The 19,398-nt window shown below is 43.6% G+C and overlaps 1 protein-coding gene across 4 annotated transcripts in view; it reads left to right on the top strand.

The window, feature by feature from the left end:
• The window catches only part of ntrk3b (neurotrophic tyrosine kinase, receptor, type 3b), a 151,100-nt gene that overhangs the window by 66,508 nt on the left and 65,194 nt on the right, over positions 1-19,398 (top strand). For 2 of the 4 annotated variants that reach the window (XM_071897339.2, XM_071897338.2), the window contains exons 5-10: positions 5,127-5,281; positions 6,048-6,190; positions 6,548-6,689; positions 11,626-11,931; positions 15,669-15,724; positions 16,796-16,898. In XM_071897339.2, coding sequence (XP_071753440.1) covers positions 5,127-5,281; positions 6,048-6,190; positions 6,548-6,689; positions 11,626-11,931; positions 15,669-15,724; positions 16,796-16,898 — 905 coding nt within the window. Of the gene's footprint in view, positions 1-5,126; positions 5,282-6,047; positions 6,191-6,547; positions 6,690-11,625; positions 11,941-12,889; positions 12,924-14,499; positions 14,507-15,668; positions 15,725-16,795; positions 16,899-19,398 lie in introns of all 4 variants that reach the window. The other 2 variants (XM_078282988.1, XM_071897340.2) reach the window with 2 other exon arrangements.

Raw genomic sequence — 19,398 nt, 5'->3', positions numbered from 1 at the left:
ATCTCCTCACTCTGAAGAATAAACTTGCCATAAGCTCACTTTGTCCGTTTTTTTTCCTCGCTGAATCCCTCCCTGACCTGACTCGGGTGTCCCCTCTCTTCTAAATGATTGCAGTGCAGGTGGTGTTGTTGATAAGCCAAAGTCAGGTCTGGCTCTTCAGACAAATTATGCTATAGAGGTTTTAAAAAAGCCAGGCGACGAGTGAGCCTGCGGGGCCGCTGACCGCCCAGGTGGCCGCAACCTCAGAGAGAACCATTGACGGGACAAAATGTGGATTTCTTTATACACACTCGAACGCCTTATCCATGACATGAGCATTAGATACAGCATGGGAGGGATGCGGCCGGTCCAACAGCGGCTAACAGTGTGGTAAAACAATGATACAGACTTAGCATGGTGTGTGTAGGCAATTGAGAGGGATCAGGGGAAGATGCTTATGCTGTAAAAGCTCTTGCTGTTGAGAAGGGTATTAGAGTGACTGTACATTGGAGGCGGCCACCCTGCTTTTATCCTGCATCTATCCTCCGCTAGCACTGACACAGCCAGTACAGCCTATTCTCAAACGCTGTAGATAGGCATATTGTAACACAAAACTCGATCTCCAACTACTACTTGACTGACTATACTTTGCACCTTTGGGTGGCTGGAAATGGAACAAAATTTGATTTGAATTTTCTGAACATCTTTCAGAGTTAGGGCGCCCAGTACATACTCTACATTAGCAATGCATGCAACAACGCAAAGTGCAATGCAGAGGCGTTTTAGCGAAATGTGTAGTCCAAAATATGTAATGCTGCAGCATCGCATGTTTCAGGTAGGGACCCTAAATGAAAAACACTGCTAAACAAACAACCAATGAAGAAGTCATTTCCTCTGTAAACAAATGGCGGCGGCTCAGTCAGAAGAGACACTGGCTGATCTGGAACACGTACCATCTTCTTGTCTTTGGCGGCGATGGAGAATGTATTAAAGTACACATTACACACAGTAAACACAGAAGCCATTTTTAAACACCTTACTCATACGATGTCAATGCTACAGACTGATGGCTTTGCGCCCACTTATGAATAAATAGGGTTATTACCTTGGACAGAGCTCAAGGAAAAAGAAGTCACAGTACTGGACTCACTGTTTGATTGGCAGGTGATCTCTGGGAAGAGCAGTGCAGAAACACCACAGCAATGAGGGCTTAGTGACAAAGATGGAGACTAAATAATAAAAAAAGAGAAGACCTTGCAGGTTACCGCTTTTAAGTTTATTTCATTCACAGTGATAAAACAGAAGTGAAGTGATAAAAAACCTTGTGATAAAAAGCAATGCTAAATAGGCTAGAGAGAGAAATGACAAATTTGCGCAGGTGAGATAAAACACCCCAAGGGGCTTAACATCCGGACCTACTGTAATAGAAGTGACACAAACACACTGAGGAACACAGCACCTAGAGCAAAGTAACCACACGCCTCTGCGCCGAGGCAGGGATCACAGGAAATAAAACACACAGTCACCCCGAGATCAATGTCGCTGCGGCGGAAAACGACTAAAATAAGGCAATTTGAAAAATACACAGGATTTTGAAAACCTAAAATTATTCCTGACAACAGCGTAAGGAGAGGGAGGTGCGCGCTCAAGCTGAGATCAAAGCGCGCGAGCAACAATGTGGTATATGGCGTAGTGTTGCATGCGATCCGCGGCTCCTCAGCCAAGGCACCTGTGTGTACATTTCCCAGCAAAACAGCCTCCGGTGGTGATCATTACCTCTCCTCTGGAGTAGCGGGGTGGATCGTTAGCCAGCTTCAAGGAAACATCACGCTGCTACCTCTCTGTATCCGGGGTCACACCGCTGTTTGCTTTTGTTCTTTTCTAAGTCTAATCTGCTCTCCTCCAGACATTTATCAACTTCCTGCTGTCAGTTCGCTGTGTTTCCCATGCTGCCTCGCTGCTCGTTGAGACGATGCTGCGGGAAAAAGCAATGCCACGTTACAGGCCGCGCGCACGAGGCACTGCAGGTTTCTTATTGGAGCGCGAACTGCGAAGCTCCCTGCTGTTTGCAGCTAACTGTACAGCAGCGTGTTGGCCCCTATCAGCTCTGCCCAGAGGGATAGCGGGTAATGTATGGAGGTGGTGGTTCTTATTAACAATTATCATAATTATAAGGAGGGGAAAGCCCGCGCCGCCCTGCTCCGGTGAGCTCTGATCCCTCTTGTGGTTCAGCTGGCTCAGCGTTTAATGAAAACCGTTAGCAGTGAGATTCCCTTCAGCCCCGGCATGAAGCCGCCTGTACAGCTTCCTATATAGCTTTTCATGCTGCATACATTTCAGGGTTGTTGTTTGTTTTTTGTTTTGTTTTTTTCATATTGTATATATAATTGTATTCATGTTTTATTTGTGCATGTGCTGTATGTGCTGCAATTTAATATATTTCATACTTTTAATACTTATACTTCTACATGTTCTAGTGTTGTAATTTTTGGTTGCATTATGTTTAATTCCCCCATTTGCTCTATTCTAATGTTTTATTATTTTTTGCTGTATCCTACTTCTATTTACTGCTGCAATGATCCAATTTTATCTTATATCCTTATCTAATCTCAGCTATTTATGCTGGCCTATGTAAATACCTACATAGGGTCCTGTTAGGGAGCTGTCTGTGCAGGTACCTTGTTATTGGACTGATCTCAGTGCAAAACTGGATATCAGAGAATGTGAAGGTTATTATGAGTTGATATCCGACACAGTAGCGGTGCCAGGATCACAATCTTGAGTGTGCCAGAGAAATATGTGAATGGGCCATTTCTTCTAATTGTTCTACTGATTGAAAAGTTTTTTAACATGATTGACTTGGTGGTTTGCGCTGTCGCTGACAGACATTACAGCCAAACTGAAACGTCTCTAGACCTACCTTGATAAATGCTTGCTGGGTGTGGCCACTGGCAGTGATCAAGATTTTCTGTGAACTGTGCACATCATGGCCTACGGCTCGGCTGCTGTCCTTTCAGCACCACACTCCTCTGCTCTGCCCTGCCTGTGCAGGAGCGTGGTGCTGACAGGACAGCAGACGGCCACGCTCTGTCTTTACAGATAAAAAGCTGTAGGCCGGCTAATATCATAAATACCACCACTGATTGGTCTATGGGTTTCTCCTTCTGTTCATGCAATATGCCTAACGTGGTATCCTTGTGTGTAACCTTTTGCCAAGGTCAAAGTGATTTAGTGATCATAAATGTAAAAAGTATGCAACAAATCTTTGCTGAGCCATGGAGTGTTTATTCTCTGGGCAAATAAAACAATAGAAATATAGCCTGACATATAAAACCAATTAATAAAATAGCAATTTCAAGTGTCATAACAAGGATCTTGACTTTCAGCCTAATTAATGAGGCCACCAAGTGCTGAAGAAGTTAAATAACTCAAAGTAGGCTGCAAAATAGGCTTAGGCATATAAAAAACACAGAACATTCATTTGTGGCTAGATATTTCAGGTAGCTTGACCTAACAATAACAAATTAAATTGTGCTTGTTTTTCTTAAAAATGTCTCTTAATCAGAATTCTCTTCCCAAAACAATAAGAGATGCAGCCTAATGTACCATTGCATTTAATGAGCATGCCACCCCCCCCGAGAGGCTCATGTTATACCCCTGTTGATTTAACGTTATATTAAAAAAGGGGCCGTATTTGGGACGAAACATTTCATCATGCTTGACCAATCTAAGTCTTCTGACCTGCTCTGTTCTTTGAGCCAATGAGAAAAATGGTTGGGCCAATGAGAAGAGTGGGCCGGCCTGCTAGGCCCAATACTGGCAGTGATCCAACATGCTGTTGTATTTGAGAAATGCTTTCAGAACGCTCTGCTCTGATAAACGTACTGCTATGCTACATTTGCTAGCATCACATACTACCCATGTGATGGTGAAATGGTTTCTACAGCTCCAACCTTTTTTTAGTAGTTTAAGTTCCCTCCCTTTAAATGTGCCATAAGTGGTTGCTTTTGTTGTAGGTGGAAATGGAACAAATGTAAATTTGATCACATTCAAAGTTCAATACTGCATATTTTAAAATGATATTTCGTTATTGTATATAAGCATTGATTTCAGGGCATGGTGCTGTAGGGTGTAAGCTTCCTTGTAAGCAGTAAGCATTAGCCAGTGGAATACACCTACATCATAGTGAAGCAGGAATGGGGCCGCTCTAGCTATAAGCACCTGCATATGAGTGTGATCCACCTGCGGGAATCCATTCTCATTACTTTATACATCATGGTGGACGCACTGCATACATTATTCATGCTTTCAGCAATATCACATTGACCCTTGACAAGGACATTTGGACAGGGATTCATCTTTACAAAACCGGCCAATCACAGCCACCAAATTGGACGTATGCAAAATGTGGAGGCGGTTCACCGTGTTGAATAATGTGGCTTTCTATTACACAGAGTGCTGTTAGAATGATATGTATGTAGAGAGGAGCCTAATAATTCCTGCCTGCCACTCAATACAGCCTGAGACTGATAGCCTGAACACCACTTTGACCTTTGACCTTCCTGCATTTGAATGCCACAGTGCAGGCCTTCATTGTTCACCCCCTCTTGTCTGCTGACTTGAAAAAATCCAACTATTATACAATGTAATCATACATCTATGGTGACTGCCATGCATGCCACGTTGTTATCAGCTGTTGCTGATATTGATCGATTGTTATCGTTAATAGTGTTGTTGTTTATACTGTTGATTATGTTGTTGTTGTTATTGATAATGTTGATAATGTTATTGAGAAGGTCAGTGTTGTTGATAATGTTATTGTTGTGACTGTTGCTGTTGTTAATGGTGAGGGTTAAGGATTTGCACAGCTTGGCGGAAGAAGCATGACTGAGGTAGTTTGTCTTCCCTTATAAGGACATGTTGTTGTCATGGTGACTGTTGTTATTGTTGTTGAAGGGGTTGGTACTGTGGTTGATGTTGTTGCAGCTGTTGTCATGTGTGTTGTCTCCATTAGGCTGGACTGCGTTATCGTTGTCATTGTTAATGTTGATATTTTTGTCGTTGTCCGGGCAGGTGGATGGTGTGGTGTTTGTTGTTGCTGTTGTTGTTGTTGTTGTTGATATTGTTGTTGTTGTTTGTGTCTGCAGGCGTCTGGACGGTGTGGTGTTTGACTGCGGTTGTGACATCCGGTGGATCCAGTTGTGGCAGCAGAGAGGAGAGGCTGGACTCCACACACAGCAGCTCTACTGCAGGAACGGAGCGTCCAAGATACGACTGCACAACATGTACATCCACAACTGTGGTAAGAGGAGGAGGAGGAGGAGTGGAGGAGGGAAGGGGGGAAAAGAAAGGAAGACAGAGGGAGAGAGGGAAGGGGTAGGGAGGAGGAGATGAGGTAGAGGTGAGAGGGGGGAGGAGAGTAGGAGAGGAGGGGGGAAAAGAAAGGAAGAGAGAGGGAGAGAGGGAAGGGGTAGGGAGGAGGAGATGAGGTAGAGGTGAGAGGGGGGAGGAGAGTAGGAGAGGCGGGGGGAAAAGAAAGGAAGAGAGAGGGAGAGAGGGAAGGGGTAGGGAGGAGGAGATGAGGTAGAGGTGAGAGGGGGGAGGAGAGTAGGAGAGGCGGGGGGAAAAGAAAGGAAGAGAGAGGGAGAGAGGGAAGGGGTAGGGAGGAGGAGAATGAAGCGTGAGAGGGGAGGAGAAAGGAGGGAGAAGGGAGTAGGAGAAGAGGAAAGGAAAGTGTGAAGGGTGAAAGGGAGTAGGGGAGGAGGAGGTGAGGAGGAAATGGAAGGAGATGTAACAGAGTTCAGAGGGTAAATCTGATGTGAGGAGTTTTGTGTTAATTCTGACAGAGGCTGTAGAATCCACAGTATTATCTCCTGGTGGTGACTCATCCCTGTGACAGCTAGTGTGTGTGTGTGTGTGTGTGTGTGTATCTGTGTGAGTGTATGAACCACCTTCAGCCGCATCCTTCGTTCAAAATTTATTACATTAATGGAAAGTGATTGATTGATTTGTTGTGAAAATGTATATGCATATACAGGAGCGTGTGTGTGTGTGTGTGTGTGTTTCAGACCTACCAGAGATCAGTGTGAGCCACAGCAGTGTGTTGGTGCTGGAGGGCGACAATGTGACGGTGAGCTGCAATGGATCCGGAGCGCCGCTGCCAGAAGTGGACTGGACCGTCACCGGCCTGCACTCCATCAACACACACCTGGTCAGACACGCACACACGCACACACACACACACACACACAAAACCTGCGGGTGTCCACAGCTGACATGGGTCAGTGAGAATTGGAATTGATCTGATCTTCACTGCTCTCCCATGCTTTCATATCTTTGAAGCTGCAAAATGCAACTTCAAATAACAATAAATAAATATGATACAGCTTTCTGCTATTCATATTACTTTGCTGCCACAGTGACCCAGTTTTCCCAAAAGGATTTAATCTTAATTAACGATGAAAAGATTAATAATTGTATGTACTGTACTGTATATTAGCCATGCTGTACCTGCTTCTTATTAAACTTCTCTCTCATTTCCTCTCTCTCTCTTTCTCTCTCTCTCTAGTCTAATGTGTACTGGCCGAACATCCACTCCATCAACCTGACTCTCTTCAACATCAGCCGAGACGACAACAACTTCCTGCTGACCTGCATCGCAGAGAACGTGGTGGGAATGACCAACTCCTCCATCCAGCTCAACGTGCAGTGTGAGTTTGGGTTTGCTATAACAGCTTTAGGGAGATTCTGCTTCAAATGGACAAGCACTGCAGAAGTGACAGGAGTGAGGAGAGGCAAGAAGCTGGACGTGAACCCACAATGTCACAAGTATGCATCATAGTCCGCTGAGGAGTCCGCAGTGTGACACATTCAGGATTTTTCAAAATTAAACTATAGGTAGTTAGACCTAAGGTGTGTACAAACCAGGCCGAGGCCAAGACAACAATGACAAGAATGTAGAAGATGGCGGCATGGCAGCATTGTGCTCAGAGAGTACCATACTGTTTCAACTGTACTGTAACAGAAACATCATAGATTCAATCTCCACAGCATCTATACCATGTGTCTTGTTGAAGTATCTTTGAGCATGACACTGGGCACCTATGTGCTCACTTATAAGTTATTCTGGATAAAACTGTCGGCCATATGCTTAAAATATGATTCCTCTGTTGCTGAAGGTGCTATTCAGTGAAATCAGCTGGTGTAGTTATTGGTTGGAATGAAAACTTGCATACACATGGCTCTTGATAGCACATGGCTTGTCCCCATTAGCTGTCTTCAGCCTGCCTGGGGCCTGCCATGGTATGGTACAGTCTGGTATGGTTTGGTATGGTTTGGTTTTGTGTCTCCACTGATTATCCAGCTGGCCAAATAACATGCAGCAGGATTTGAACATACTGACATTTAGTTTCAGCACTAGAGTGATATGACCAGTTGACAGCTTCATTGTCTTCTCCCAGTCAATTATTTAATGAACCAGATATCAACGTCCTACTGCTCACTATTCAGAAACTATCTACCTAGCTGGCCATCAGGGTTAGACCAGCTTTTGCCTGGTTCTAAAGACAGTATAGCTGCTGGCTGTGATCTAGACTGACCATTGAAAATAGCTAATTCCTGGCCAGAGGTGACTAAGTATAGTCTTTGTAGAGTTTGACTTGTGTGGCTTTCTATCTTTATTCAGACAATCGATCAGCAGTGACAGGTTCAGACCTAAAGCAGAGGTCTGAAACACTGGGAATCATGAAACTTGGTACAACCGCTGTCTCGTGTCTTGTTGAACAGCTAATGAAAGATGAGTGGGAGTCACAGAGGCAACAGTATTGTGTTGCATCGTCCTTGGTCAAATCATCTTAAATTGACTTAAATCAACCACCAGTCGTTGCATTACGCTAAATTAGTATGATAAAAAAAAACAGATATTGTTGTAGGTATGTATATCATTAGGTGGAGCTATTGTCAAGTGTGGATATTTTCTTTTCATTCTTTTCATATTTTTATTTTATATATATATATTTATTTTATATTTTTTATATTATTTGATATTTGCAAAGCTCTATAGGACAATTCCAATCTGTTACAGTAGGAATCAGTGTTTGCCGCAATAATCCTCTGACTTGGGGTTTAAAAGGGCAAAATCAGGCAGACAGCAAAGGACAAAAAAGACAGGAAAAGCATTTAGATCTTCAAAGCCTTGTTTGAATCCAGCAGGTGAGCAGAGCGAATGCATGGAGCATGAGCGCTTCTGAAATCCTGGCGGTATTCTTTTGCATGATTTGAGATGGCGGCTTTGATGGACTTGTTAGACGATGTTGTGGACTGAAATATATCCTGTATTAATGACACTGCCAGTCTCAGAGAATAATTTACAACCCGACAAAAAAAAAAAAAAAAAATCTCCATTATCAGGGAGAACAGCCAAATTATGCAGGTACATTTAGAATGCAATGAGGTGTTGCACAGTTACAAACCAAGTGAAATTGATGTAGCCAATTAGCAAGAATACACCCTCCAGCCCAGATGAAACCTCACAGCCTTGATCTGAGCGGAAAGAGAGAAGGAGAGGGAAAAAAAACTCAACCCTCCACAGCATAAAAGCAATGATAAAGCAATGATTTGATCGCCATCAAAAGCCATGTTCCTCCAATACCCTGACCATGAATTATAGACCTCAGCTCTTACGTAAGTATACCCTTTGGATTGGCCCTGGGCATTTTTGGGACAGACTGTATTCAAAGCCAATATTTATCAAAGGAGCCCGACGTTTTTCCCTTTGTAGCAAGCTTGCTGCTGTAGAGCAGGATCTATTGTGGCTCTTTCTAATGCATCACGCTACAGGACAGGGGAGATTTGTCACCAATTCAAACACTCCCTACCGGAGCAGAGCTGCTAAGGACCATGGTGGAATGACAGATTGGCTTCACAACGTCTGGTTTTCGGGGCTTCCTCCAGACGGACACTCTATGGATGTACATCTCCAGGCATTTTTTTTTTCTGTTGACACTCTCTGCTGGTGCTGCAAATTAACTTATTAATTTTTCACCACATGCTCTGATGGTAATTACATTTCCTCCCCAGTGCAGCCTATTGTCTCTGGAAATGTCATAAAATAGCTTAAACTGCTGCTCTGATTAGGGAGTAATCTGATTGACAGCGAAATTACCAGCCGTCAAGTGACATTCTCTGCATTCAAAGATGAGCTCCCTTCTTTAGCGAATCTGTAATTAACCACAATGCAACTTCTGCAGACCCATTGTTCTGCTCCTCTATGGAACAATGGCCGTTCTACAGCAGCGTGGACTCACATGATTCACCATGTGCCTTTCCCTTAGTCCTATAGATACTATATAGGTCCAGCAAGGCACTAGCCTGATAGTCAGACTGAATGGCCATTTCATTACCACTCCATTATTCAGCCTGACATTGCCTACATGTTAGCCATTTTCTGTGTGTCTTTGCAAAGACAATATGTTGGTTAAGAGGGTGATTTCAACAAATATTAGAGATTGGCTGGATTGTTTCTTCAAGTGAGAACAAGCCGTTGACTAAAGCAACACCAGACTCTGAATCGCTCGACAAAATCTGAAGAGACGCGATTCAGGAGCCTGGAACCAGGCTAGCAAGGCACTAACACTGCCAGGGTTAGGTGTTCAATTCTCTGTGTACCTCTTCACAAGGCCCTCACACTGCCGTTACTTATGTCTAATTAATATGGAATTAGGTGAATGCTATCTTTGTGGGCCCTGTGTGACGTCACTCTGCTGCTTCTTTAAAATCTTAATCCCATGGCCTGGAGGGAGTAATATCTGGCAGCTCTGCCCCGCAAAACTGATTCTCTCCTCTGTCGCCGGTGGCCATGATGTCCTATCTCTGGTCTGGCTGGAACATGGCATTTGAAAGGTGCCACCAGTGTTACCATTAGATAACACTGCAGAACTAGGCTTGTATTCAGTGTCCCCGCTGATCAAAGGCATGTAGTTATCAAAGCTTGTCATCTGTATGAGCGCCACAAGGACACCATGTTGTTATAGAGCAGTATGGAACGCTGTAATGACTTGTATTGTATTGACTGGGACCGGGATGACAGCCGCGCTGAGGGGAAAATGGATCGGTCCCTGACTGTCCATCAACCAGAGAATTTAGTATTTTCCTCTCGCTTTTTTCTCCCGTTAAGCTGTGCTGCTATATGCCGCCCTCTCTTCATGTCTCTCTCGCCTCCTCGCTCTTTCTTTTCTCTCGTCTCTATCTTTTTTCTCTTTCTCGCTGCACTCAAATTTTTAGACAAAATCACAGCTCTGCACACACCCACACACACACACACACACACATACACACATGCGCATGCAGGCATGCTTGTACTGACACACACCCACTCTCTCTTTCATTTTAGTTGAATGGCTTTATTGTCGCAATTGTCTAACAGAAACAATATCACCAAAGCAGTTTATAAAGTGACAGTTTTCAAAAAACAATAGGTACTTTATACATTTAAGCCTTATTGAGATGATTATTTAGTTTGAAAATGCGCTATACAATAATTATATACAACACATTATTGTCAGCATCTCTCTCTCTCTCTCTCTCTTTCTCTCTCTCTCTCTCTCTCTCTTTCTCTCTCTCTTACACACACACGATTCTCACAGGGATGGTACTGCAGATGGGGATTCCTTGGGGCAGCTGCAGGGGCGTCTGAATGACAGGCCAGGACAGGGCAGCTAGAGCATGCTGATGGCACACACACACACACACACACACACTACGTTCTGGTTGTATGGGTAGGATTAATCATACATGCATATAGAAGACTGCAGGCTTTATTAAAACCCAGTTAGACATAAACCAACAGAATATTAGCAGAGGGGGGGGTTGGGATGCAGAGCAGCCAGGGAGAGAGACTGCCAGGTAACGCCGTCTGCCAAATATTTCCTTTTGATGATGTAGCTGCAAGAGTGACTCATCGCAAAGACAAATCAGTGGATGAATTGTTTATGAAATGTATCTGATGGTATTAAAGTGATAAATTGCCTCTCAGCTTGGCAGTGTTGTGGATTCGGAGGTGTGTTGCTGCATGACAGGAATGAGAGGCTGTGTGGTTGTTTATGCAGAGGAGACTCCTCTGTCTATACAGCAGACTGGATTAGAAGGGGATCTATTTCAAGCAAGAGGAGTCCCGGTATCTGTTTGTTTTCCTAACTGCACCAATATTGTGCTGCTGCAATATGTAACTCACCGCAAAAGGCTCATGGCCGCTGTCAGGCAAAAGACCTGTATGTCCAAAATGTCAACTTTTAAGGAACAAAGAAAAACAGTCTTGTTTTTAGTCTGCTGGCCATACATTTTTGAGGTTATCCGATTTTTGTTTTTGAAAGGGTTTCGTAAGCCCAAGGGTGGCAGGATTTTCTCAACCCATAGAGGACCATTTAATCCTTCCACTGAAGTTAAAACATGCAAATCACCCAAACTGGTGAGGTTTTCACAGGAAAACAGTGTCATGAATACCAGAGGGCAGCTCATCGCGAATTGAAAATCAGACTTTTTGATGATCTAGGAATTGAGGCTTATTCTGCTGTTGCCCTCATTGTAAGTCGCTCTGGATGGAGCATCAGCCAAATGCCTAAAATGTTTTCCCTTCCTTCCTTATTTCAGTTCCTCCGGTCATCCTGAAACTGGCTGAACCCGAGCGGCGCCACGACACCTGCATCGAGTTCACGGTGCGCGGCTACCCCCACCCCAAGCTGCGCTGGTTCCACAAGCAGCAGGAGATTCTCCAGACCGACTTCATCCGGACTGAGATGGACTTCTACCAGGACTACCTGGAGGGCTGCCTGACCTTCCAGAACCCCACGCACTTCGACAACGGCAACTACACCCTGGAGGCCAGCAACCCTCTGGGAACCGTCACCAAGACCGTGTACGGACACTTCCTCATGGCCCCGGACATCGACGAGGACGGTGAGCTGAGCTGATATCTGCCTGTTGAAAGATGGTATGAATTGGCCTGTGAAGGGCGTTGCATACCGTAGAGAGGAAGAGGAATTTTCACCCAGCTATTGCAGCTGATAGTATAGCACTAATACCAGAGACAGCATTCTTCACTGTGGTGATTATGGGTGATGAGTGATGCATTGCCGGCAGCTGGCAGTGCTGAAGTCCCCATAAGCACAGTAAATAACATGCTCAAGGGTATTATGGCTTTCATATAATGGTTACCAACACATTTTCTACTGGAAGGTTTTCTTCAAAGTACTGTACTTAAAAGAATGAAAACACAGGAGGGAGGAAGAAATGTGTGAAAAGTGAAATGTGTAGCTCCCTAATTCCCGCAAGAGTTAACATTGCAACTAAACCCTGTTGTTGGGAATTATTCATTAATTATCGTCACAGTCGGATCAGGTCTTTTACTGCTTGGATTGCTTGGTCTAAACTACCTGTTGTAAGAATAATACGTAAAATAAAATCTAGATGGTTGAAAACAACACAAACATATAGGAGCTTTTCCCTGGGAAAGTTTCTTGTTTTGTTATTAAAATCTCCCTTCACAGGGTGTAGGGTGCAGAGCTGATCCCTACTCATTGGAAAGCAGCCAGGGTTCATCCACAGTTCAGTCAGGTAGATTGTTCGCTTGCAGTTCATCCTGAGTTCACGAGGAGGGGGATAAACCCACAAAGACTGGCAAATTTCTCCCCATGGTCAATATTCCAAGGTTAATACCTTGTGTCAATTTATTGACTTAGCATGACTTTATCTGTCTTCTCTTTTGCAGAAATAGTGGAATATGGTGAATATTTGTATATTCATTTTTATCTGTGCTTTTGTTTGCTTGTTTGTTTTGGTGTCGTTCCAACAAATCACAGCCCAAACTATCAGATCCAGGTTCTGCAGGAAAACCACATGTACCCCCCACTTGTAGATTCCCTTCCAAAGCAAATCATTTTACATTGTTGGTGGACCAAATCCTGACATCTATTTTGCGTTTTTGTAAGACTGTCAAGATATTAACCATAGTGAAAACTGTAAGAATTGGTCACTTTGTGTTGCTAACAGTTATAAAGGGAGAGATAAAGGGAGTTAGCTGGATCCTTGCAGTTTTATTAATCTCCAGGAAGGATTTGCTGAACATATACGCTTTTTTTTAGTGGCATCCTGCTTCACATTCATACAGTTCAAACCGACAAAATGCCCAGCACAACCACAGTCTCCTACTGTGGGTCACAAAACAGCTTTACAGCTGAAGCAAATGGGGTTTATGCCTTGCTTGAGGGCACCTCAAGTTGCTGAGGCAGGGGAGAGCGTTTCTCATTTACTTTCCTTGCTTGGATCAGTCCGGCCAGTCCAGGGATTCAAACTGGCGACCTCCTGCTCACACACCTGCTTCTCTAACCTCTAACTAACCACCTACAGTGTAAACATGCCAGCATTTGTGTGGTGGTAGTGTCCCACCCTGATAGCCAGTGATGTGTAAATATTTGTGAATAAGTAGTGCGTGATATTGCTGGAACGATGTGTCGGCCTGCTCTCACGCTGCATCATAAATCTCCTGTGTGTGACGTGTGGTTTGGCCTCAGGCCGTTCTGCCGGCCTCACTGTCGAGGAGTTAAACAAAGTGGGCTGGTCTGATCTCTGACCTTCATCAGAGTCTTCCTCCATCTCCATATGAGGCCATTCTTTCTAATCAGCCATGGATTATAAAGCTGGATGGAGACGGATGGACACTGACTGTGTGACTGGCTGCATTAGGCAGAGGACGGCCATTCTGCCACACACACACACACACACACACACACAGACACACACAGCTTGGGCGAGCGAAGGGGGAGAGGTGGTTAGGTGATGAGAGTGTGAAACATTATAGCAGCAGTATGTGAGGGAGTTCAGCCACAGAACTGAGACTGATAGGCTGAATGATGTTAATGCTGCTGAGTGAAGAGAGAGGAGGAGGACAGAGGGAGGACAGGATGAGGAGAGAGGGAAGAGAGGAGGAGAGGAGGAGGAGAGAAGGACGAGAGAGGAGAAGGAAGGGGAGAGGGTAGTTAGGGCTCACACACACACACACCCACACACACACACACACACACACAGTAATGTGCTCCAGTGTACTGTGTGTCTGAGCCAGTGGCAGTCAGTCTACCATGCGGCCATTAATTTGCCCACAATTACTCTCTGATGTCCTGGCTGGAGGCCTCAGACTGGAGTTTCCCCGACACCAGTTCATTTCATTTCATAGCTCTGTGTCCGTCCTCTTCCAGTCCTCTCCTCCCTCCACTTGCCAAAACACTGTTGTCCTTCCCTTTGCCAAAATTTGGGTTTTTAAAGGTGCAACGTGCAGCATTTTAACATCAAGAAATGAGTACCACATTCATTTTGAGACATTAGTGCAATTATTGTAAACAAACAAGACCATTGCCGAAAAGATTGGCAGCCTCTACACTACATTTTTTGTGTGGCATTTTGCGGATTTGGCATGAAATCTGCTGGATTGCTTTACAACACAAAGGGATATTGCTTTATGGCACAAAACAGGAAGAGGGTGCTGTTCTTCCTCTTTGCGACAGGAAGCAATGGGTTTTATGGGAAATGTGGTCTTGACCAGCATTAACAATACCACTGGGGTGAGATAGAGGCTACCAATCAACTTGACCATAGTTTCATTTGTTTACAGTAATTATGTCAAACTATCCCAATTAATCTGACGATGTATTGATGTTTAAAAATGCTACATGTAGCAATGTTTAAAGGGATATTGGATTCAAACACTTCCTGGGATGAGAAGAATATTGCTCCATGTCAAGAGTACTACAGGACTTTCATTTCATTTAACAAATAATAATTAAAAATAAATTAATTTTAATAAAACACATTAGGAAAACACACAGGGAAACACAGTTTACACACAAGGAGAGAAATACAAAGGAGAAAAACACAAACATTTTCAATTATCAATTAAAAACTTTCATCAAACATTAATTAAAACATTCACTTGGCTGTGTGGAGACGATTAGTGAAGTATGCTGTCGGTGAAATACACCGGGGAACACTAGGTGGCCTTATTCCAGTCTAGTAACCTGCGTATTAACCCGTGGAAAAGCGTTTTAAGTACACAGTGATATTGTGTAAGTATTTAACGAAAATAGGTTCATACACAGGTTCATACACTGGAATACGAAAAACTGTAAAGTAATATACTCTCAACATTCAGGTAACGTATTGGGTAACACTTATGTCAGTGTATTTACTGAATATTATGTGCACTTTAGTTACTTTTCCACAGGTTAATACAAATGCATTGTAAGTATACTGTAATACTCTGCAAGTACTTAATGAAAATAGGCTAATACACAGGTTAATACACTGGGAAAGAGACCACAGTACAGTGAAATAATTTGTTTTTATTAGTTATTTAGTTAGTGAATAATGTAATTCAGTGGGTAACACTTTACAATGGCCTATTCCAGTGAATATACACAGCCTTATGTGTATACTTAAAACACATTTCCATAGCTATAACACATGTTAATACACTGGAATAAGGTCATTATAAAATAAAGTGTTACCATAGTTTGTGAAACATACTCATTAGTTTGTTATATATGTTTAGTGTAATGGACTGTAAACCACAAGATGTTAAAGTTTTATTTCTCTGGCATTTCTCTTTATTTCTCTAACGTATGTTTTGTGTTTTTGTGTTCCAGTTACTTCGGCGCCGTCAGACAGTGACTCGGGCCGGCCAGATGAGGATACATTCGGGGTGAGTTTTCTCCTTAATGATGTTGATGAAAGAGCTTCTAAAGATGTCGCCCCTGGACTCACTAGAGAGCCGTGTGTTTCAAACCAAGTCTAACTGGCTTTTGTTTGCCAAAGGACCCTAGTTGGGGTTTATACAGCGCATTGACACGCAGCGCTGATGCACAAAGATTATAACACACAAAACAATGTCGAAAACATTCTTTTGGAGCTGTACATTTTGACACTAATGATGTAGATGATGGTAATGCCATGCTACAGTGAGTAATGTTGTTTTGTAATGTTATGTAATGGGATGTGGGGATTCTGTACGGCATTTGAAACCAAAGCTGGGGAGTTGTTCTGATCTAAAAATACACACCGTCGTGATACTGTAAGGTGCTTTGGATAAAACTCTCCATCTAATGGCACACATAAATAGTGGAAGTCAGGTGAAAGGGTTACTGTAATCTGTAAAGATAGATTTGATTATTCCTATTTGTGTTGAATAGGTGATTATTTGTTGATTACATGTCAGATTATTTACCTAAACATTTTATATTGAAATAATGGTGAATCATGAAATAATGGTGAATCATGAAATAATGGTGAATCATGAAATAATGGTCAAATTGTACTCTGTAACTGAAAAAATTCAGCTATCTATTTATTTCACCTTCACTTATCCAGATTAGACCCACTGAGATGAAGAATATCTTTTCCAAGGGAAACCTGGTTGTAGGTGATGATGATGACCAAGGCTCTGGGAAGGCTTTGTAGCATGTGACTATAAAGTAGCTGCTGCGATTTTTTTTTTTTTTCCAATGTAAATTTTTCTTCCTGGCTCACACTGCACTGATAGTAAATCTGGGTAGTAGATGAGGAGTATAGTCTGTCAGATGAAATACATCACATCCAAGACAGGCGTTACTTCACGTTCTTTCCAGATTGGAGTAATCTTTGAGAAAGCAACAGTAATCAGATTGCATTACTCAATTGGTATAATTCACTGGATTACACTGCCGATTGCAATATTTATCTTGTGAACATAAAATTCCCATTGCTGCCTGAGTCTGACCCACTGCTTCTCCCTCAGGTGTCCATCGCCGTGGGCTTGGCGGGCTTCGCTTGCGTCCTCCTCCTCGTCCTCTTTGTTCTCATCAACAAATATGGCCGCCGCTCCAAATTCGGTATGAAAGGTAAGTCTACATAAACAGACAGACAGGCAGACAGGCTAGCAGCGTGCGGTTAGCTTTGTTTTCCCCTTTCTGCCAGTTGCATCATCGCACAGAATCCATACCCTCCAGCTTCAAAACCTTTCTTCACCACAAAATGTACAGATGCAGCCATTGTAGAAGTCCCACTTCTTACTGCATGTTTACTGAAATACAGTTCATTCCCAAGAGGAATTGTTTGGAAAAAATCAACTTTTGTTCTCTGTTGGAAGGGACAGTGAATGGTCTGGTAGCCGGCTGGTTGCGAGGCACTAGGGTTTGTGTTACAATACTAATTGGGTTCTGCTGTATAACGTTCAAGGAAGAGTTGGCTGCAGTATCAATGCAGGACAGATGCAGGATAAATGCATGAAGGCATTAAGGGGAACTTTTACATCAGCTACTGTAGAGTACACCGCATGCAGCCATGCACAAACTCCAATGCAAACACATATACGCATGCACACACATACGCCCACACATATGTACACCTCATATGCTCATATGAGTGTGTGCTATGTGGAGCGATCGCAGAAGGGATCCTGAATTAATTAGCGGACTCGGCGCTGTCTATCACGCTGAGGAATTCAATAGGATTAATGTGGCTTTTGTGCATGCTGAGCTTTCATTTTGGGTCAGCTCCAGGTTCTGCTTATCTCCCTGGCGTCGGTGTCAGGGAAGAGGCGCGATCCGCCGCAGCGCTGATCGGGGAACAGAGAACAGAGCAGAGGGGACGGGAGGGAGGCGGCTGAGGTCCTGTGATTCAGGCTAAGTGTCTGGCCGCCCGGGCGCTAACTACAGCTCTTATCAGTTGGCGGGCTGCGTATTGGCATCTGTTCTTGTTTTGGCGGTTTCTAGAGATAAACAGTCCGGGTATAGCTCACACAACACCCCCCCCACACACACACCCCCCCCCCCCCCCCCCCTACAATCAAGCCTACAATCCCACTCCATTAACCAGATGTTCTCTGTTGTTTTTTGTTTTACGCCGGCCTGCTCGCTTCTTCGATTCTCTGGAGACTTGTAGCATTCATCCCTGTTGGTTTTTCTTGCTGTTAGGTTTTTTGTAATCAAAGTAGATTCTAACAGCAGGCCGCCGTGCCACCCCCCCCCCCCCCCCCCTCCACGCATGTTCTTCATTTCATACCGTTAGCATGGTGTAAAGTAGCATTAGCCACTGCCACCCCTTAATTACCTACTTAGCAGGATTAGAGTTTGTTACTTACCTCGGTAAAGAACTCTCTGCTGTAATTATTTAGGGGTGGCAATTATTGCGTCGCCCTAAAGCTGGCTCTAATGAAGGATGAGTCTTCTAGTTAATGAGGCTTTACAAACCTGTTGGAAAAGTCATGGCAAGTCAAATAAATTTGTAAAGCGCTTCCAACGAACAGGTTGGTAATGTGCTGAAAAAACAAAAGACACAAATCCAGATCAGCATAGAAGATGATAAAACTGAGATGATACAAGAGACAGCGAGAGAGCAGGTACATCTCAAACTCTAAGACATGGAGCCAGAGCTTGAGCTTGTGTGTGTGTGTGTCTGGAATGAAATTTGAAAGAAAGTTGCCAGAGCTGCTTGGCTATACAATACAGTATCCACAGTCATTTTCAAGGTTGTCTCAATATTAAGTGCTAAAAACAATGATATGCCAGTGAGATACAAGGGATAGCAGGAGGGAGAGGTTATAGAGGCGTGTTGTGAGTCTGGAAAGTGCGTATTTCTTTTTCGTGATCAAATGTTTTTATTGATTTTCATTTAATGCACAATCCAGTTTGTGCAACACGACTCACAATCAATATGTTAGCATCTCCATTCACCACAACCTGTGGCCACACCCACACTGACAGATAAGACAATGTGTATAATGAAAAAAAAAACAGAAGACAATCTTAAGAAATGTGATGGTCTTTTCCATTTGTAATGGATATAGCAGCGAAATATAAATGGTTAGGGGAAGGGGAAGGTTATAGAGGTGAGTTGTGAGTCTGGGACTTTGGGGCAGTGAGTCCGCCAGGATCCTCTCTCTACAGCGCTGCCTTATTTTTACCTTTACTCTCAATGGAAAGAAGGCGTTCTTTCATATCGCTGGCAGCGTTGAGAGCGTAGCATGTTGTAATGCTGAGAGCACCGAGTGCTACACTAGGAGTTATTTCAACTCTTAGCAAAAGAGTGCTTCAAAAGGGGGTTTCAGTAGTTTCCTGGCAGGGAAGGTGAAGCCGGTGATTTATCGGCTCCTGGACACTGTAGGGCATTTTTTAAAACTTTGCTTATGCAGGAATATCTGACTGAAGATGCAATTTTTCTGCAATACCCTGCTTCATACAATACAATGCAATACAATATGCACACAATTCCACATGTACATACCTGGGAGCTGCCCAGTACAACCTCAGTCTTCTACTGAGCAGCTCCTTTGCAGCTCTTTGATATTACCTGTTTTGATCAAGGGCACCTCAACGGTATTTGTTGAGCGAGGGAAGAGCA

The sequence above is a fragment of the Centroberyx gerrardi genome, chromosome 1 (assembly GCF_048128805.1).
Source record: "Centroberyx gerrardi isolate f3 chromosome 1, fCenGer3.hap1.cur.20231027, whole genome shotgun sequence".
NCBI classification, from domain to species: domain Eukaryota; kingdom Metazoa; phylum Chordata; class Actinopteri; order Beryciformes; family Berycidae; genus Centroberyx; species Centroberyx gerrardi.
Note: the sequence above shows the minus strand (reverse complement) of the source record. Positions and strands in the feature narration are given on the sequence as shown.